Genomic DNA, 19670 nt, shown 5'->3' on the forward strand with positions numbered 1-19670 from the left:
AAATGTTACCAATTCCATTTACAGTGTTTCCTGATTAATCTGCCTTCTTTCAAATTCAGTGTTTAGTCTACCATTTATTTGGGCAATGGGTCTAATGTTCTGGGATAATTTGTTATATACAGTGCTGTGCCTTCCAGGAAACATAAAATATTTTAAAGAAACTTATTGAGAAATTTATTAATGATCACCTTTTATGCAATTGAGGACTGTCAACAAAAGTTAACGTCTCAATGGGGAAGATAGTGATGGTGGATAATGAGAAGATTTGTATGTTCATAAATATAATAACTTAGTATGGGTCAGTTTTATCGTTATTAAGTCCTGAGGACACTCTCAACATTAGTAACCAGAATAGACTTTGAGAAATGAAGAAAGTAGGAATGAGAGGATTTAGTTGATGTATCGGAGTTAGATGAATTCACAGTCAAGGTAAGCTGTGCCAGATGAATTCCCTTGGGAACCTACATCAGTAATCTCTTCATTTTTCATTATGTTCTGAAGTCACTTTGGTATGAAAAGAGCTACAGGAATCAAAGTTAGTCTTATGATTTACTAGTGTTCAGATTTTGTTCTTTTACTAGCCATGTGAATTGGTACCAATCTTCTCAGGCTATCAACATAATTTCTTTTATTACTAGGGCTATTTTAAGCGCTCTTTAATAATAAAATTTTTCCATTATCACCAGAATTGATGAAAAGTTTCAACACTTTTTATCTGTTTATTTTTAAAACTTGCCTTTTATACGAAGACCATGACTAAGAATAGAAAGTTTCTTGCAGGAGCTATTCAGTTCCTTGTCTCCAAGAAAGATGAAAAAATTGGGTAGCAGGAACATTTGATATTAACCTGATGGAAGAACCAAAAAACTGCTTGTAAGAAGTCATATTTTTAATCTGTTGTTCTTAATTGGAGTGTAAAGGATTGCTTGGTAATTAAGCAGAGGAAATCAGACTGTATAAAGACTTCAAAGATATATCTAGAATAGTCTCAAAATGTTCAGTTGTCTGGAAGCCAAAAATCGTAGTCTAATGAAGGAATTGATATCAAAATTGTTCAATTTCCATGAGGTTAATTTTGTTTTTTCAATTGACAAACCTATAAAAGTCAAAAGAGAAAATCCTGTTTATCTAAAGCACATAGTTAGTTGACAGAGAAGAAAAAAAATACTGAGTAGATATTCCCTTGACACTGTTGCATTTTTGGATAAATCAACTTGATGGGTTCATAGAAAAATGTTTGGAACAGTATGAAAACATGTAATACATCACAAAGGGAAGTGGGAGTGTAGATATGGGCTTAAATGTGTTCAGTGCTAAAATTCCTATGGGGTAGATGTGGACTACTGCCAATATACAGTCAATTTAAAGGTGACACCAAAACAATCCTAAACCCAGAACTTTATAAACAAATTATTTAGGCCCTGAGAACACCTGATGATTTGCCATACAGGGGATGTGGATATAGGTGGTTTCGCTTGCTTTTATCTATTGTACTTTTGAACAGAACTTTGTAATAAATCCAGGAATCAAGTAGGATTGGCAGTAGATCTTCATCCCAGTGGACAGTATACACTTCTTTGTACTGGTTGAGGTCCTGTCTGCTTAGAGACAGTAAGATGGTCAAGATGGTTTTCAAAGTTTTCTTCAATCTTCTGATTCACAAAAACAAATCCAGGAACGCTTAACATAAAACCACAAAACCATTTTACTCCTTCTAGTCCTAAATTTATATCTTATCTCATCAAGACCATTCCAAATGTCCTTTTCTCCATTTACATTTTTTACTTCATGTTAGATAGTTTGTTATCAGTCCATTTATTTCTGGGTGCTTCTTAATTTAGATTAGGGACTGAAATGGGGGTGGGGACGCAGGGAGAGATGGAGGAAATAAACATGAAACCTTTATTTTTTTACTTATTTTTTTAATACAAATACTGTAAAACCATCTCTGAACTGATAATGTTATTGAGAAAATGGTTATGAGTCCCCTTGGCCTTGATGATTTTCATTATTAGGAGTCCTAAAGAGATACTGAGCGGTATGTATCTACTTAGCTTTTGGCTACAACTTAAAATCTGATTGTTTAACTTAATCCTCAGGCTACCATGTGCGAGTTACACAAAGTCAGCAAACTGCGCTACTTGCCAACTCTTTACCTGTCCCCATACAAACCAATATAGGTTTTAAAGACTGGGAGGATAATTTGATCTCTATAAGTAGTGTGGTTTAGGTAAGCTTTCAAGTGTAATTTTGAAAAGGTGTTTCAGTAATGGCTAGTTTGTACAAATAACTGCACTTGAGAATATCTATTGATGCACTGGGAATCATTTAAACACCACTTGCTCTCACAAAACATATGTCACATGGCCTGCGGGAGGTGAATGCCCAATACATGGATCGTGTATTTCAGTTGTAAACTGTCCTCAACTCTTTTTTTATCTGCTGTGATTGGAATCCCCTATCCTCTACCTTCAATTCCTAGAATTCCTCTGGAATTTCAAACTGTTTCTTGATTCGTGTTGTAGGAGCTCAGTACCAGCTACATCTTTTAGTTATGATTTTCTGGCTCATGGATGAAGGAAAAAATATATATATATGTAATATATATAATATATATATTTAAAAACGAGATTCCTAAAAAAGGAATTTTCCCCCTCTTGTCCAATTTTAAATGAATCTACTGGAAACATCCTACAGCTGCTAGATGTTTATTTCATTACACAATATAATATTTAAGAACTAAACTGAACCAAATGACTGGAAGCTCACTTAGAATATATGCATGGGTTGTTTTCAGAAAAGATGGGTATTTCTCAGATATAGAAGAAAAAGCAAGTCCTTTGCCATCTTTTGAACAATTGGTTTGAGTTTATTCACATATGGACACTCATTATGTTAAATCCACTGTGAACATGCCTCTTTGCATTCAGAGAGCAGAATGGTACAGGCATCCTATCTGGCTTTTTCACTCTCAGGATCCCCAGAGCAGTACCTGGCCCAGAATCAATGCTCAGTAAATGCTTGTGGCCTGGATGAGTAACTTACTACTGAAGGATTACACATGAGATGCTCAGGATGTATTTGAGTGAATGTATGCATGTGTGTGTGCAGGAATTAATGACGGCTGAATCATCCAGCAATTGGGTTCCTATTTTGAATTATTCTTGAAGTAGTCGTGATAGATTTGGGCTGATTGCTGCACTCTTCCTACATCCCTACCCACCCATTGTCATTCTGTTTACTCATCTTCATTTGGTTGTCAGTTACTGTTTGAGCACCAGAGTGGCTGGCATGAAGGATAGTAGATTACAAGGCTAAGGGTGATAATGTCTAAGAAATATTTTCTGTCCTGAACAGTCTCTCTACCTTATATTACATGGTAAAATAAATAAATAGCTGCAGTGTGGGAAGAGACTCACTGTGCTAGATATCTTTTGACCCAATTAAAACTTAAAAGTGTCAGCTGAGCTGCCCAACAAGTCTCTGGAGGACATGCTGAGCTGGTGGGGAGGGGTCTGGGCGATAGCACTGCTGGTGTCACTGAGGGAGGGGGATGTGTATGGAACTTGGCTTCACAGTTGTCCACAGGGCCTTAGGGTGCCTCTCTCATCTGTCACTCTATAAGCTGATTCTGTGTCTCAGGAGACAAAGTCCCTCCATTCACTTAGGAAAACACTGCTTAGAAATTCTCTCAATTAAGCCTTGTCAACAGAAGTTGTATTAGATTATAAATATAAAAATTGGAAATTTGGGTGGCTGGATGGGTATTGGGAGATGATTTTAACGTATGTTTAGAACAGAGTTATTTATTTTAGATTACTGGAAAGCTGCTGGTGATGCAAACTAATTAAAAATTAAAGTTACTCTAATGAGTTTCTAGTTGAAATAACGCAAGGAAGCCAAATAAGAAGGCTACAGGTTTAGCAGCAGACTTCATCTAGCAAACTGGATAGTTTGCATTGCCTACTATTAAAAGTAGGAAAGGAAATAGAATAAAACAATTAACCATGGATAGTGAGGTACTAAAAATTATTTCTATTAGTCACCCTTTGCTTGTGGGATTTCTCACTTCCTTTTTTTAATATATCGAATGAAAACACTTCTATCAGACACAGAGAACCTTGTTGTGTAGGTGGTGGTGAGTCACATTGTGGTATTTTGTGTAATGACTAAGAACGTTGGCAGAAATCGTACAGGCTGAAGACCTTCAAGGTTTGTTCTCTGTGTGTACACATCCCTTTTGGGACTTAACACTCTCCGTTGTTTTCCATTTATGTCTTTCCTGACTGGTTAGGAATAGGTAATAATTCACTGAATGCACCTCTGTTTAAACAAACAAAAGTCATATCTAACTTTCAGGTTTCCAAACCACCTCTATGAAAATAAAATACTGTTCTCAGGGTCATCGTGGTTAAATTTTAAGAGCTGTGATGTCAATTCATGACTCCTTGATGCGAAGGTCATTTGCTGTGGTAAGGCTGGATGTTCATAAATTTAATGATTTAGTACAGCTGAATAATACCTTTTCTCCATCCATTTATAAAAGGGTAATCTTTTTGTTGCCACAGTGTCACCCTTCAGCCCTCCACGGCCTTGTCTGGCCTTTTCCCTGTGATGTGGTACTTCTCACCATGTCATGTGACTTCAGGCCTGTTCACTCGTCCCTCTGAGAGGGTTTGACTTATATCTGGTGGTGTTGAGTTGTGGGATGGGAGGCGAGGGTGGACGAGGGAGAGGGCTAAATCCAGGGAAGGCACTGCTGGTGTTGGGTGTATGTGAGGTGAACCCCAGGGGGCTGCTGCTTGCTGGGCATGTGGGAAACCTTTGGTGGGTGGGGTTAGGATGGGTGACTTGGGCCCGTTTGCTGTGGGTAAATACCTGGTGTATTTAATTTGAAGGAGAAAAGTTAGCCTTGTGTGAATAATAAAATGTTGAAAATTCTGTGAGCTCTATACAGTGAGTCAGATGGATGATTACCTTGTCAGGGACTGTTTAAAAACCAAAACCAAAACCAAACAAAGCAAGCCAAAACAAGAAACCCAAACAACCCAAAACAGAAACACATACAAAACAATGGGTTGATTGGCAGGGTGACCCCAAGGACCTGTCTTAGCTTCTCCCTCTCCTCATTTTTTTTTTGGTACGCGGGCCTCTCACTGTTGTGGCCTCTCCCGTTGCGGAGCACAGGCTCCGGACGCGCAGGCTCAGCGGCCATGGCTCCCGGGAACAGCCGCTCCGCGGCATGTGGGATCTTCCCGGACCGGGGCACGAACCCGTGTCCCCTGCATCGGCAGGCGGACTCTCAACCACTGCGCCACCAGGGAAGCCTTCTCCTCATTTTTTTAATCTCCATTTCTCCCAGCGTTCATCATATGTCTTCCTACTTCTGTGTGAATATAGAGTTAGCTTAACTCATTAGAAATAGAAATCCTGAGTTCCTTTATTAGAGATTTCTCTTGTTAGCTGGAAACTCACTTGTTGTTGGCTTACTGAAATCTATTGACGTGGTAGATTTTCAAAGAATAAATATTAAATATTGGACTGAAGGTGTTATAAATAATCCCATATTTCAGTTTAGCTCACATCTCTGACAAGAGCTTTTCAACTCATTCAAGACCCTTATTGTATATTATCTCAAAATTCTTTCCCTTGCTTTATTTAGCAAATCAATCCATTTCCTTAGATTTGTACTGTGCCAGTTGTTTTCTGATTTAAATAGATTTCTCTATAGAGCTGCCTGCTTACTCTAGAGTGTAGGACTGGTGGGGTTTCTTTGTACAGAATCTTTTAGAAGTGGGGCTTGATAATATGCTTTGTTAGGGATGAAACCTAGAATTTTAGTTCCTGCAGCTGGGCTTCCTTCAAAGTTTTTTCTTCTTAATAAAAAAATGTCTAATTATTACCTTTTCTCCAAGATATTATAACTATATGAAATAAATATTTTGTAAAGTTATGAAAAACATAATTGATATCTTCCCCAAGAAGAAAAGCCTTTAGGGTTTTATTCGTTGCTTTCAGTTTTTAAGAAACTTGAGCTTTCTGTGGAGAGGAGTGATGCTTGGTGCAGATGTTTCTTTTTCTTTCATTTGCTAAATCATTTTCCTTTAACTTTTAAAACTCTGTCCAAGAAAGAATAATATGAAAAAAAAAAATTCTTTGGCCGATGAAAGGAGCTAGGCCATCCCAGTCTTAGGTATGGTAGCAGGAACTAAATTTATGCTATTCATCTTTGCATTAATTGCCAATCCCCAAAACAATATCTGACATAGCTGGATTGCAAAAAGGAAAAAAAAAAAAAAAAGTAAGGTGAGAGGTAAAAAGTAAAAGTAAGGTGATCTAAAAGCAACTGGAATGGAGGTTGGGCTAACTACATTTGTTTGTTAATCTTAGTGAAAAACTTGGCTATTGACCCGCAGAGGAGCCAATACTCTTCTCTAGTCCACCACTCAGGAAAAACAAAAAACACTGAAAATGTTCTTCAGGACTTCAGTCATTAATATTAACCTATCACCTAATTTAATGTTAAGGGACATTGGGGGAAACATTGCCTATCTCTTGGCCTACGCGGAATGCATACTAATAGAATCTATGTAATTTCCAAGGAAAGGACAGGAATATTTCATGGAAGTGATCACGGTTTCAAACAATAATTGTATCTGAAGTTGTCCCATTTCCCAGATTGAACTACTTACAGTAAAGAGCTCTGCTTTTTCCCTTTCCCTCCTCTTCATACATTTGTTTTCAGTCAGTTTCTCTTCTAAAGCAATTCCTCGGTTTATCTAATGTTCAACCAGAATTTTCTTTCCTTACTGTGTACACAAGGCTCTATTTTCTCTACTCTGAATTCTTTGTTTTCCTGGGGCTCCAGCAACCAGGCTTGATTTTTTTTTTTTTTTAGAACTTTATTGAGATATAATTTACAAGCCGTAGAATGGACCCATTGTAAGTGTACGGTTCAGTGCATTTTTCTAAATTTATACAGTTTTGCAACCATCACCACAATCCAGTTCTAGAACAGTTCCATCACCTCATCTCCTCTTGTGTCCATTTGCAGTCTGTCTCTGCTCCTGCCTGTGGCCCCAAGCAACCACTGATCTTCTTTCTGTCTCTATAGATTGACTTTTTTTCCTTAAAAAATTCATGTAAAGAGATACTATCTGAAAAAAAAAAAAAAAAGAGATACTATCTGAGGTACAGTGATCCTAATTGTTTTGTTTTCCATGATTGCCTCTTTCAGTATTTGAGTTAATTATCAAAATGAAAAATTCTCTTGTAATATTACATTGAAGTAATTTCATAGCTTTGAAGAAACTAATGTGTGAGATGATTTCAAATTAGTTTGTACTCTGTTATTTTTCCTCCTTGCATTAATTGTGCTTCCATTCCCCAACTTGCCCAGCAGTGTATCTAAATGAGTGCAAGTAGCTGGAAAAGAAAGAAGGCAAAAGCAATCCATCCATTTTGTAACCAGAGAATGACCCCAAGAGTGGTGTCTGTGAGATGGGGTGTAGCTTCAAACACAGAAGGTAAAACTAAAGCTAGCAGCTTCCATAAGAAACCATAGAATATTTTTTTTGATCTGCAACTTGCAAAGATTTCTTGCAGAAGACAAAAAGCACTAACTCTAAAAGAAATAATAAGTTATATTTTATAAAAAAACACTTAGTGATCAAAATAGACTGTTAACAAAATGAAAAGACACAGGTGAGGCAAAATACTCTCAGTACATACCTCTGACAAAGGACATGTTTTGCAACAATAAGACAGACAACTCAGAAATGAGCAAAAGATTTGAGTAGATACCTCATAAAAGAATGCGTATGAACGGCATGTGAACTTGTGAAAAGGTATATTCAGCATCAGTTGTCATCAGGAAAATGCAAATTAAAACTGCATTTAGACACCACTTCACGTAAACTAGGATGGCTAAAATTAGAAAGATGCAGCACCAAATGTTTGTGCGAATGTGGAGTAACTGGAACTGCCATATGTTGCCGGTGGGAGAAGCAGTTGTACAATGGTACAAGCAGTTTCAGACGCATAAAGTGCAAAAACCACTTCAGTGTAAAGCTTTGCCAAACTTGAAAACTGTATACTTAGGAGTGTACATTTACTGTATGTACATCTTACTGCAAAAAAGAGAAAAGAATGGGTTTTAATCTTCGAAACTCATTGATCTTCACTATGTCCCACAGTAATCCCCTCTCCCTCCTTCCCAGCTGCCCCAGCTTCCCTAACCTTACTTTTTTCTTTGCAATCCAGCTACGTCAGATATTGCTTTGGGGACTGGCAATTAATGCGAAAATGAACAGAACAAATTTCATTCCTGCCCCCTGGGGATGAGTCTAGAAAGGGAGTCATACATGCTGATCACATAACTGCAGCAATGTGATAAATGCCGTAAGGTTAGGAGAGCAGAGAGGGGCTGCCCACCCCAGGAAAGTCAGGGTAGACTTCCTGGGGGGAATAGCAGATCCCTTGAAAAAGCTTAGATAAACAGGATTGATTCTTAGACATGGTGGGAAGGGCTCTCTGGGAAAAGGGAACAGCATGTGCAGAAGATTCAAAAATGGGCAACTTGTGATCCCACGTGCTGAAAGGTGGCTGCTGGTGGTGGGGGAGGGGAGGGGAGAGGAGAGGGAGGTGACAGCCGGGGCAGCAAGGTGGGGCAAGTCAGCAAAGGCCATACCATGAAGGGCCCTACCTACCAGCTAAGGAATTTGGACTTTATCCTAAGGAGAGGAGCTGTCGAAGCCTTCTGTCCTCTTGTCTTCCTAACTAGAATCTGAATTCCATGAGATCCAGGTCTGTTATTCATCTTTGCATCCTTTGTAATGTCTGGACACGGTCCTGGAATGGGTAGGACATCGAGTAGGTGTTGATTGATCTCTAAGGCTGTGTGATAGTCTCTTAGAATCTTGCATGCTTGTTTCAGCCATATTATTAAAACGGAATGAGTCAGAGCAGAGATACTTTTGGAATGGAGAGATGGGGGTCTCATTACACTCTGGGCATTGTGCCTAGGCACTCCCAATTATTATTTAATCTGTGTCACTCTCCTTGCTCAGATCTACCAGTGACCTCTGATTGCTCTCAAGATAAAGACCAAAGCTCACAGTGGCCTGCAAGGTTGCTGTTCACTCACTGTCTGCAGTGCTTTTTACCTATTTAATTCCTATTCATTTCTCAGGTCTCCCTTCAGTTCACTCACAGCCTTCACCGCCCCACCTCTCCCCACAGTAAGTGGGTTCTCACAGCTCAGCTCCGTGTGACCGTCCCTCGGACTGTGTGATTATTTGATTTCCCTTCTGCCGCCTCGAGCACATGAGCTCTGTGATACCTTTCTACCCCCTGCATCTACAATGCCTAACATTTAGTAGACACTCAAAAAATGTTTTGGTTGCATGAATTTGGTTGCTTGAGAGAAGGCTATCAGATATATATTATTCTCATGTTTGAGGTGAAGAAATTGAAGTTCAGAGGTTAAGTCACCTGTTGAAGGTTACATAATCCATAAGAGCCAGACCTGGAACTCAGGGATGTCTGACAACAAAATCCTCCTCTTCGTGCGAACAGACAGTCAGCAGGCCCAGCAGGCCGTGAGTACAGCTCATGGATGCATTTTCCTATTAGCATCAGTGTCATGGCTCTACCCACCTGTTGAATGATCAATAGAATAATAGGCTAGTGGTTAAGAACATGGCTCTGGACCCAGACAGTCTAGCCTCAAGTTCCTCCTCCACCATTTACTAGCTTTGTTACCTTGAGCAGGCTATTTAATCTCTCTGATTCAGCTTCCTGGAAAGTGGGGTAATATTACCCACTTTATAGGATTATTGTGAGGAAAAAACTAGATTAATCCATATAAAACGCTACTATTAAGCGCACAGAAAGTGCTCAAAAATTGTTAGCTATTACTATTATCACTACCCGTGTATTCCTTCCCATTTTCTTACTATAATCCCAAATTATATCCAGAGGACCTATAGCAGTTTTTCATTTTTTTATTTTATGGAAATTCTCTCCTTGCATGGAGCCATCTGCCCTTAAGTGCTAGTTCAACTGAGTCCTCTCAATTCAAGCTTGGTCATTTCTGTGTCTCAGCAGAAGCAGAAGGTTTCTAATAGCAAAATATGGTAATATTAATCCTCTTTGCTGTGAATTTCTAGGTTTTTAGGATTTACACATTTCTTCACACCTCTGTTCAGTGAGGAAAAACACAGTGCTGAAGTGTAGTAAAGGAAGCAGTATTAATAGCACTGTTCTCTCTCACAAATCACAATCCTTTCCCCCAGATTAAGCACCGTATCATCAAGCTCTTTGAATAACTGACCTGACCCCCGCTCCCAGAAAACCCTAATTGTTGGGAAGTGATTTATGTCACCATTTTCCCCCCATTCATTAATACGTGAGAGCAGGTGTAACTTACAGGAAATTAAAAAAGGAAGAAAGGAAGAAAAATAATTAGTTCACATATATAATGGTTGCACACCAAAATTTTAACATTTTTAACATGTTCCCTTATAATGCAATTTTCTGTAAATATTTTTCATTCCTTCCCTTGTTTTCCATTGTTGAAATTCTTAACTAATTTCTTGTGGTTAGGGTGTAATAGTATGTGGGTGTGTGTTTTAATGACTTAACTGTTTACCTTGCTCTTAAAAGAAAATAGCCCCTGATTTGTATTTAAATGATGAGAGAACTAACTGCAGTAAGGTTGCCCCTGCCTGTGCCAGGCATTGCTGCCTGCTGAGTTGATGTTGCAAATCTTCATCCAGCCCTGCCGGAGAAATGACACGCCCATCCTGGAGGTGAGGAAGCAGAGACTTAATGAGATGAAGAATTTCCCCTGGCAGCCAGCATGTGTCAGACCTTGCATGGCTAGGCTCTGGAGGTGCAGGTGTTAACAGGATAGGGCATAAGGGGATAACCAGAAGCAAGCCTGGTAAATTAAGTTGGGGTTATAAATAGAAGACCTCAAAAGACAGGCTGAGGGATATATAATTAATTTTGCAGGCAGTGTGGAACTAATGGCATTTTGCACTTGCTCCCACCTGCTCAATCCTCAACGCTAGGCGATCAGTGATGTAAGGAGCCTTCCAGGTGATTCTGTTGCTCACTCAAGTCTGAGAACCGCTGCTGTAATGTATCTGTGGCCATGCTGTGGGAAGGATGGAAAGGGCAAGGAGGAACAGTGGGAAGGCTGGTGCCAGAGCCAAAGGAGAGGTGATTAGGGCATAAGTTTGGGTAGTTTCATTGGAAACAAAACAAAGGGAAAAACTGTGAGATTTTTCAAGGAAGAAATGATAGGACTTGATGACCCAGTGAAGGTAGGGGTATAAGATGGGAGGCCGTTGTTCACGAGTGGCAGAGCTGCAGATACACCCCAAAGGCATTATACGCCTCAGATATTTGAACCTCATTATTGTGCCTTAATTTATAGCAATTTAAAATATGTCTCACACCCATCAATCTGCCGTCCTTAACTAGATTTAACTTTCCCTATAGGGATAAAAATGTACCAGATGCTCAATACCAATAATAATGTTGACCATGGATTGAGTTATCAAATGCCAAGAACTGTTCTCTATGCACTTTACAGTCATTATCCCATTGTTGTTCATTAGTTATGGATGCTCATAAATTGCTTTCTGTTAGTGTCCAATCTAAGCTGCACACCACTATAATATTAATGTTCCAGACCCTGACCTGAGAGGCTGAGTCTGGGCTCTGGAGTCAGGTGGCTCCAGGCCGAAACCTCAGCCCCATCATTTACCAGGTGTGTGGTCTTTGAGGAGTTTACTTACCCAACCTTCTGCCATAATTTCCCCCAGCTGTGTTACAACAGGTATTATTACTACAACGAGGATGTAATCATGAGTGGAATTCTTAGGTTGTTGTGAGAGCTTAAATGAGAAAATGCCTGCACAAGGCTTGACACTTAAAGTACTTAATAAATATTGATGATGCTTTTGGTGATGCTTATGGGGATGCAGATGTCACTCCCTTGCTCAGAACCTTCAGTGGCTCTTCTTGGTCAAGAAAATAAGCTCCTTAATCTGGCATTTAAGATTTTCCACCAACAAGTCACTCCTTACCTCTCAAACCTTTCACCTGATGATTCTTTGCATAAACCCAGTGCTTCCGCTAAGCTGGTCAGTGTCCCCCGCAAACACTCCAATCCATTACCATATCCCAGCCTTTGGTTCTGTTCCTCCACCCCTCTCATCATGTCCCTCAGGGCCCATCCCGCTAGTCACTGTTTGTGGAGCCATCCTTCCAAACCCTTGTCTGCAATACGATTAAATCCTTCCAAGCTCTGGAGTTTTAAAGGCCTTTAATGTTCGATGGACCCTCTGGAGCTTTAAAGGCCTTTAATGCTCGATGGACCCTCTGCAGCAGTACAAGGTGGCCCAGAACAGTTCTGCCCATGTTCAGCCCCCTTTCCCTACCCTTCAGTAAATGTAGGGCTGTGCCTGTCCCTCTTACTGTGCTTGGTGCCTAGCCCCAGGCCAAGGACCTGCTTTCTTCGTGCTGGTAACATACACCTATACTTAGCTTCTTGGTTTTTCCCAAGTTCATTTAAACATGTGTTGGTGTTGTTTTCTCACCCTGATAATGCTGATAACTTCCCTTATAGGAATAACATTTAATCTGTGAAATAATTATTATTATTTTTCTTCTCAGGATGAACTTGACCTCACAGACAAACACAGGGAAGCCATGTTTGCACTTCCAGCAGAGAAAAAATGGCAAATATACTGTAGCAAGAAAAAGGTAAGCTATTCATTATGATTATGGTTAACTGGAAAATGATCATTTTGGATGCCCTTTGCTCTCCCATTTCACCACCAGAATTCAGGCAGCTCTTTATAAGGTAAAAACCAGATTGAATGTGTCCTGTTGTGGCCTTGGTGCTACATGCAGTAAAGGGCCAGCTCCTTGGATGTTGTTTTTATCAACACTTCATTGCACCCCGCACCTCACACTATTATTCATAACGCTGTGTAAATGAGACCCAAAATAATATCAGCTTACAGAAGACTGAAGTGTTTTTCCCTTGTCCTTTACATGAAAGTTTGTGTGTAGGTAGGTGAGAACTAACACTGTGGTTTCACAATTGTGGTTTTCACAGCCCTCTGTGACTCCCTTCTAACAACTTTCCATTTCGCCATCTCTAAGGTGCTGTGGGGTGGCTCTCCAGCCATTTCACATTCCAGACTAGGGGTGGAGGAAAGGGGGAGGCACAGGCTCCCCACGCCCCCACTCCTAGGGCCACATCCGGGAGTTACAGACCTGAATTCCCCTCACATCGCACTGTTAGCTACATGGCCACGCTCCCCTGCCAGGAATGCAGTCTTATTCTGGGCAGTCATCCACACATAAAAGCAGGGGGTTCTAGTACCTTTGGAGGAGGAGAGAAAGGGTATCGGGGGCAGCAAAAAAAAACGAACTATTCCCTAGCCTAGCACTAGGCATCACCCTATGGACTGTATCTCCTTCCGTAAAGCTCACTCTGCCATCTTTTAAACCCCTGTGGCAAATTCTTAGACTGTTCTCTCACCCATTTTTGGAACCAGTGCTGTTCATGGCCACCTTTTGCCACTTTTCCTTCTGTTCTAGGAGAGACTTAAATCAAGACGGGGAAGTGGGAAAGGCAGGGCTAGCACCTAAGAAAAATGTTACCTCTCCAACAGGAGTGGGCACTCAATTACTAACCTCTGGAAGCAGGGAAACAGGAACAAAATATAACAATCCAGTATCTTGTCAAAACACGGTGTCAGCCAGGGAAACCTTTTCGTAGGGGACTAGGATGCATTTGGGGACCTCCATTTACCCCCATGGCTGCCCCCTACCCTTTGCCGCCTTGTGTAATTGGCATGCCCCCCTCCCGGGAGCATCTCTCCAGCAGTGAGCCTGCGTGTGCCCCTTTCCCGCCAGGCTTTATAACCTTTGTAACGCCAGCATCTGATACTTGGAAGCAAAGGTAGGATGAATGAACCACTGAATTGTCATGAGTGTTATACTGGACTCTCAAACAATCTAAAGCACATTTAATTTTCCACATTGATAAAACCATGTGTGGGGTTTGGTTCCCCGGGCCTTTGCTGAGAGACGTGTCCAGCTGTAGCCTTTCAAGATGATTTCTGAGCCATTATCAGATCAGATCAGTTGGAGCATTAAGGGTTCCTAACCCCGTGGTAACCAGTAAGATGTGTTTGTGAAAGAGTATATCCTCTTCTCCTCTTTCTCTCTGTGCACATCTTACCACCTAGAAAACCTCTCTTCTGTGGAACTGATGGTCAGTGGCTCAGGAAACAGATTTTAAAATGAAAGAATTTTAAAATGAAAATAAAAATGTGTCATGTCCTGTTCTGAACGTGATGGTAGTGTATGGTCTTGAAAACAAGAGAACTTCCCCTGCAGCTGTCTTCAAGACCTGGCCCCTAGAACTGAGAAAGAAAAGTCCTTAAGTGCCTGAGTACACACAGGACATTGTCTAAAAATCCGAGCGCAGATTTTTTTCTCAAAATTAGGAAACAACATGAAGCGGGGATTGAGAATATGCACTAGAGGAAAGGAAAGGGCAGGAAAATGGGAGCAGCTTACTGAAGGGAAAGTTTTCTTCTTTCCCAGATTTTATTACACCCTTGACGGCAATTGAAAGTTAATCATGGAAACTACTGGCCCTTAGATTAGAAAAGGCAAACCCTGGAGGGATAGTAATGACCTCGGGCTCACAGCTGCTGCTCATTTTTCAATTTCCAGGCCTATCAAATCCCCTTGCAAACCTTGTCTCCTGTGTGCGTGGCGGGTTGGCTTTTTGTAGGAGGATGGATATGGCTGTGGCCACTGGCCTCAAATTCCCATTTCCTGACGGATGGGCTCTTCCTGCGAGTACCTGGCCGGATTGCACAGATCTTTGGAAATGCAGTTCTCCTGCTAGCTTCATTCCAGCAGCTTGGATTCCTTTTATGACTTAGCAGTGGTGTGGCTGAGTGGGAAAGCCATCTTAACTCTTTGGTGAATCCCATGGGTTTATAGATCTGCCTCACATTAAAATGGCTTGACTAAGGATTTTCTTGATTAGAGCTTCTCAGACTGTTAAAACTATGCTGTGCCTTTGGTCTGAAACTGACCTTTTGGGGCCCCGTAATAAATCGGGAAATGGCACAATGAATAAGAGAACACAAAACCCTCAGCACGAAAAGGGCACGATGTTTGCCTCTCTTCCGAGAAGGTGATCTCCTTCAGGACAGGTTGCCCATTCTCCGAAGGAAACCCGTGGTGGCCGTCCTTAACGCCGAGAACAGATTGTTTTCCTTGGACCATCTCTTGAGTAACCTTTTCAAATCAGACATGTCACCAGCAAGCCTGACCACATCTATTTCTCAGGCTGAGGCGAGGGAAAGCTACACCCCTATGGCTCCTTCAGACTCTCCATCTTTCAAGATTAGAACCCAAGGCATCGGAGATGTTCTCATACATAGTGAAGCCATAGAGTAAGGGCCCACGAACGCCAACAGAAACAGAGTTGGTGAAAAGCAGGCTTTCTGTGTAAAAGTGCACAGCAGTTGTGGAGACAAACGGGGCTGGGAACTGAAGATGGGGCCAGGCCTTCCTTGGCCAAGTGGCTCTTTTCCATCCAGTAGAGACTTGAGTCCCAGCAGTGGCTATCTGCTTATCAAGCTCTGTGTTCATTTCTCAAACGGCTCTATCTGAGTCCTCTGGTTGAAAACCCATTTCCAGAGCCAAAATGAAAACTGCAAAAGTATTTCTGGGGCTAAAAGAATTGGAAAGAAATTAATTGGAATTTTGCCTAATTGAGTAATCCGGGGGAGAGCAGGAGATGGATGTCGCAGCCTTGAAAGTCCAAACAAATCTGTAAAAATGACTGAGCCGGTTGGTCAGCCGTGGTTCGTCCTATGCCGCCATCCGCTGTCAATTTTTTCAACTTTTACGAAAGGTCCAAAAAAAGGTTCTGTTGGTGGGGCTGGGGGTATTTTCAAATAGGAAATGTTTGTGGTTCTTATCTTTAAAGGTAATTCCCTTTTTAGTTCCAATCACAACATGCTCTTTTGTTTAAGTGAGGTTTTTCCCAGTCTTGAGCCAGAAACTGCATCTGTTAACAATCTTTTGGATTTTAAACTGAAGCCTTTTAAACAATGAACCATCTGACCACGAAAGGCATCTGGCCATGCTGTATTTGCTTGTTGTTAACATGATTTTTAAACCCTGGGAAAAGTAAGGAGTAGGTCTTCAGAGAGGAGAAACTAAGGTAGCGTACGAGCTATATATTATGGCAACAGCAATCTTATCAGTACAGGCAGAAAGCTTCTTTAATCACACTTCTTCACAGGAGCAGTTGCAATAGTTGTGTCACTTAACCAGTCCTTGTAAGTGTCCAGAAAATTCTTGTTCCCCCTCCATGAGCTTCAGAGTTCACAAAGTCAGTGAATGGGGTTAGAAGCTGTTAGCTCTAGTAACATCAGATATTTGAGGCAAAGATCAGAATTTGATGACTGTACCTAATTTTTCTTCCTTCCATTTCTGATCCCTAAGCCAAGGCTTAAGTAAATGGCTCTAAATTCTCCATATTACATTTCTGTATCTTTATATATATACATATATATATATATATATTTGGTTGCATCAGGTCTAGTTGTGGCTCACAGGCTCCTTAGTTGCAGCACGTGGGCTCCTTAGTTGCGGCAGGCGGGCTCCTTAGTTGTGGCCTGCGAACTCTTAGTTGTGGCATACATGTGGGATCTAGTTCCCAGACCAGCAATCGAACCCGGGTCCCCTGCATTGGGAGCACGGAGTCTTAACCACTCTGCCACCAGGGAAGTCCCCATTTCTGTGTCTTTTGAGGTCTGCTTTGGAGAAGGTGAGTTTTTACTCTACTGCTGAGTTTGACTCTAGTTTAATTAAATCACTCTAGAATCTTGTCTAACCTGGCTGCAGTTGAGCCGTTAAGCTTTGTGGGAAGTGCTGATCTGGTGACAGGCATGTTCTGAAGACATCTAGGAAAAGTGGCTGAAAATTCTCCTGATACCTTTCATTCACTCCCTTTATTTGGTTCACATATCCTAATTGGATCACCTCCCCACTCCTCTCCACAAGAAGGAATTCTCCTTCACCACAAACACAAAAAGATGTATGGTGAATGGTCATCAGGATCTTTTAGATCCTGGAGAGTCGAGGCCCTCCTGTGTTGGGAACATGGGGAGGAAGCGGTTTGATCAAAACAGGGATTTAAAGGAACATATGCTAAAGTAGTGGAATTAGAGACAAAAGGAACCATCGGTCTTCTACACGACTGTCAAACAAACCAGTTGGACAACAAGGAAGTGGGATGTTGATACATTAATCCTCTGGTTGTTCAGAGTCTCCTAATGGGAAGGGAAGAGGGAGGAGAAGTTAGGTCTTCTCTTCCTTCGTTACTGTAGTTGTTTGACTATGCAGTAGAGTGAGCGTTAGGTTTTCAGGTGCCCAGTTTGCTAGATGTCAAGATTTGGGAGAGGGAGCCAGTAAAAGGGAGGAAACGAGATATCCGTAACTGTATTTCTAGACTTCTTTAGAAGTACCTGGTTTGGTCTCCTGTCATTGAGTTTTCACCCTGATAATGGATTCCAGTTGGCCTTTGTGCTCCTAAGTGCTAAGGGGTTACAGAATGTGGCAGACATAAAAAAGATTAGAAATGAGATCGGGCTGTCTTTCCCCTTCTACTTCTCTGAAGAACAGATGAGGGAAGCACAGTAGCTGGAGGATAATGGGTATTTCCAGGCTCTGAAACTCACTGCCTTGTCTGCATGTTCCCTGGCTGTGAGAGATGAGGATGTCTGTTTAATCCCAGATTGAAGCAGTAAAAAAACAAGCTTTACGGATCTGGTGCTTCAGTCAATGAAGCAATGCAGTTGGTAAAGGACTAGTTGGTGTGTGATTCACCCCAGCGTGTACTGAGTACCTTCTCTGGGGCAGACTATTGGCTAGATTCTGAGGATGATTAAACAAGTAAATCAAATTTCCTGGAGTGGATGGTCCAGGTAGAGGAAGCAGATAAAATCAAATAACTGACAAGTCTTTCCATGAGCTCCATACTAGGGTAAGCAGACAGGCTCTGGGGCACAGAGGAAGGAGGCTCCAAGCTTTGGGGTGTGTGTGTGTGTTGGAGACAGCAGTTCGTTCCTTCACCACTTTGACCCCTCCTGGGGTTATGCCAGCGAGGGACCTGTTGCTGTCGTCATGCTTTCATCCCATCATCTAGAAATGGGCTCCTTTTCCAGCAGCTGAGCTATGTTCACATATGCTGTACACTTTCCCTCTTGATTTGTACTTTGTTCTTTTTCCTTTTTGCCAATGCTTAAAAGGTCAAGTTTAGACTGTTGGGTAATCTGATCTTTACTAAACACAATTTCTAGGGCTTATTAGGAAATCTGTAGAGAGGCTTAAACTTTTGAAGCATGAAGACACTGAGGGGAAGACTGAAATAACTGAGGTTTGTTCAGCCCAGAGAAGAGAAGTCAGGTGAAAACACCAACTCAGTCTGTTCACTGGGTGTGCATACCCCAGTGAAACTGTGGTATCTGTCAAAATATTGCCAATTCCAGTGGTAAAGAGCAGTTGCCTCAAGCCCTCCCAATAAAAACTGCCCTGACAATCTGACCTTTCCCCCAAGGGCTCACCAGTCTTCCTTCATGATTCAGGGACTCAAGGGTTAACTCCTGGCATGACAAGCAGGGGACGCCAGGACCCTGTTCCCATATTGCATCATTAGTTCTGATTCATTGATGCCCATGTTACACTGTTGATAAACATTTTGAACATTGGCCTAAGTATGAGATGCTGATGGACCTAAAGATGGTGGCCAAAACCATTTGATAATACGTACCCAGAGCCTGAAACATGCGTCTTCCAGGAGTCGATCCCATGGAAATGATAAAAGATGCAGGCAAAGAACTATGTGTGAGGTGTTCTTTGCAGTGTTGTCTGTGAAAGCCAGTGATGGTAAACAATTTAAAGGGGGATGGTTGTATTATCGTACACAACCATAACAGTATCTTGCTCCCACTGAAAAGTCATGCTTTCAAAGAAATTTTGATGACATGGGAAACTGCTCAGCATGTAATGATAAGGTTTAGAAAAAGATGTAAGACTGTATAATCAGTACGATCAAAAGTTTGCAAAGAGTAGATATAGAAGTAGGCAGACAGAAACCATTGTTTGGTGGGATTGTGGGTGGTTTACATTGTCTTCTTTATACAAATATTTCTCAAATTTTCCACAGTGCATTGTTCTCCATCCTACCTTGGGATAAGGTTGTTTTGTTTTTTTCTGATTACAAAAATAAAATTGCTCTTTAAAAAAAAATGTGTAGAGTATATTTTATATCTGTCAGTTTCAGTCAGAAAAGCAGGACTACTGGGGGAAACACACACACAAAGCAAAGAGATTAACCCTTATATAATCATGCAAGCTAGCTAAGCACTCCCCCTAAAGCTGCTGTCTTTGCTTCATGTCCCTGGAGTAGGCAGTTGGGAAGGAGGGTGGATGTAAAGTGGGGATGGAGCAAGGACAGGCTGGAGCCCACAGGGACAGAAGCGAGCCATTAGTCATGGAGCTACACACACACACACACACACACACACACACACACACACACACACACA

At 41.3% G+C, this 19670-nt stretch overlaps 1 protein-coding gene across 1 annotated transcript in view; it reads left to right on the forward strand.

The window, feature by feature from the left end:
* DAAM1 (dishevelled associated activator of morphogenesis 1) overlaps nt 1-19670 on the forward strand; it is a 179332-nt gene that overhangs the window by 72319 nt on the left and 87343 nt on the right. The window contains exon 3 of the mRNA XM_029237931.1: nt 12688-12777. Coding sequence (XP_029093764.1) covers nt 12688-12777 — 90 coding nt within the window. The remainder of the gene's footprint in view (nt 1-12687; nt 12778-19670) is intronic.

This window comes from Monodon monoceros, unplaced genomic scaffold, assembly GCF_005190385.1.
Source record: "Monodon monoceros isolate NGI ecotype Baffin Bay Population unplaced genomic scaffold, NGI_Narwhal_1 Super_Scaffold_21, whole genome shotgun sequence".
Classification (NCBI taxonomy): Eukaryota; Metazoa; Chordata; class Mammalia; order Artiodactyla; family Monodontidae; genus Monodon; species Monodon monoceros.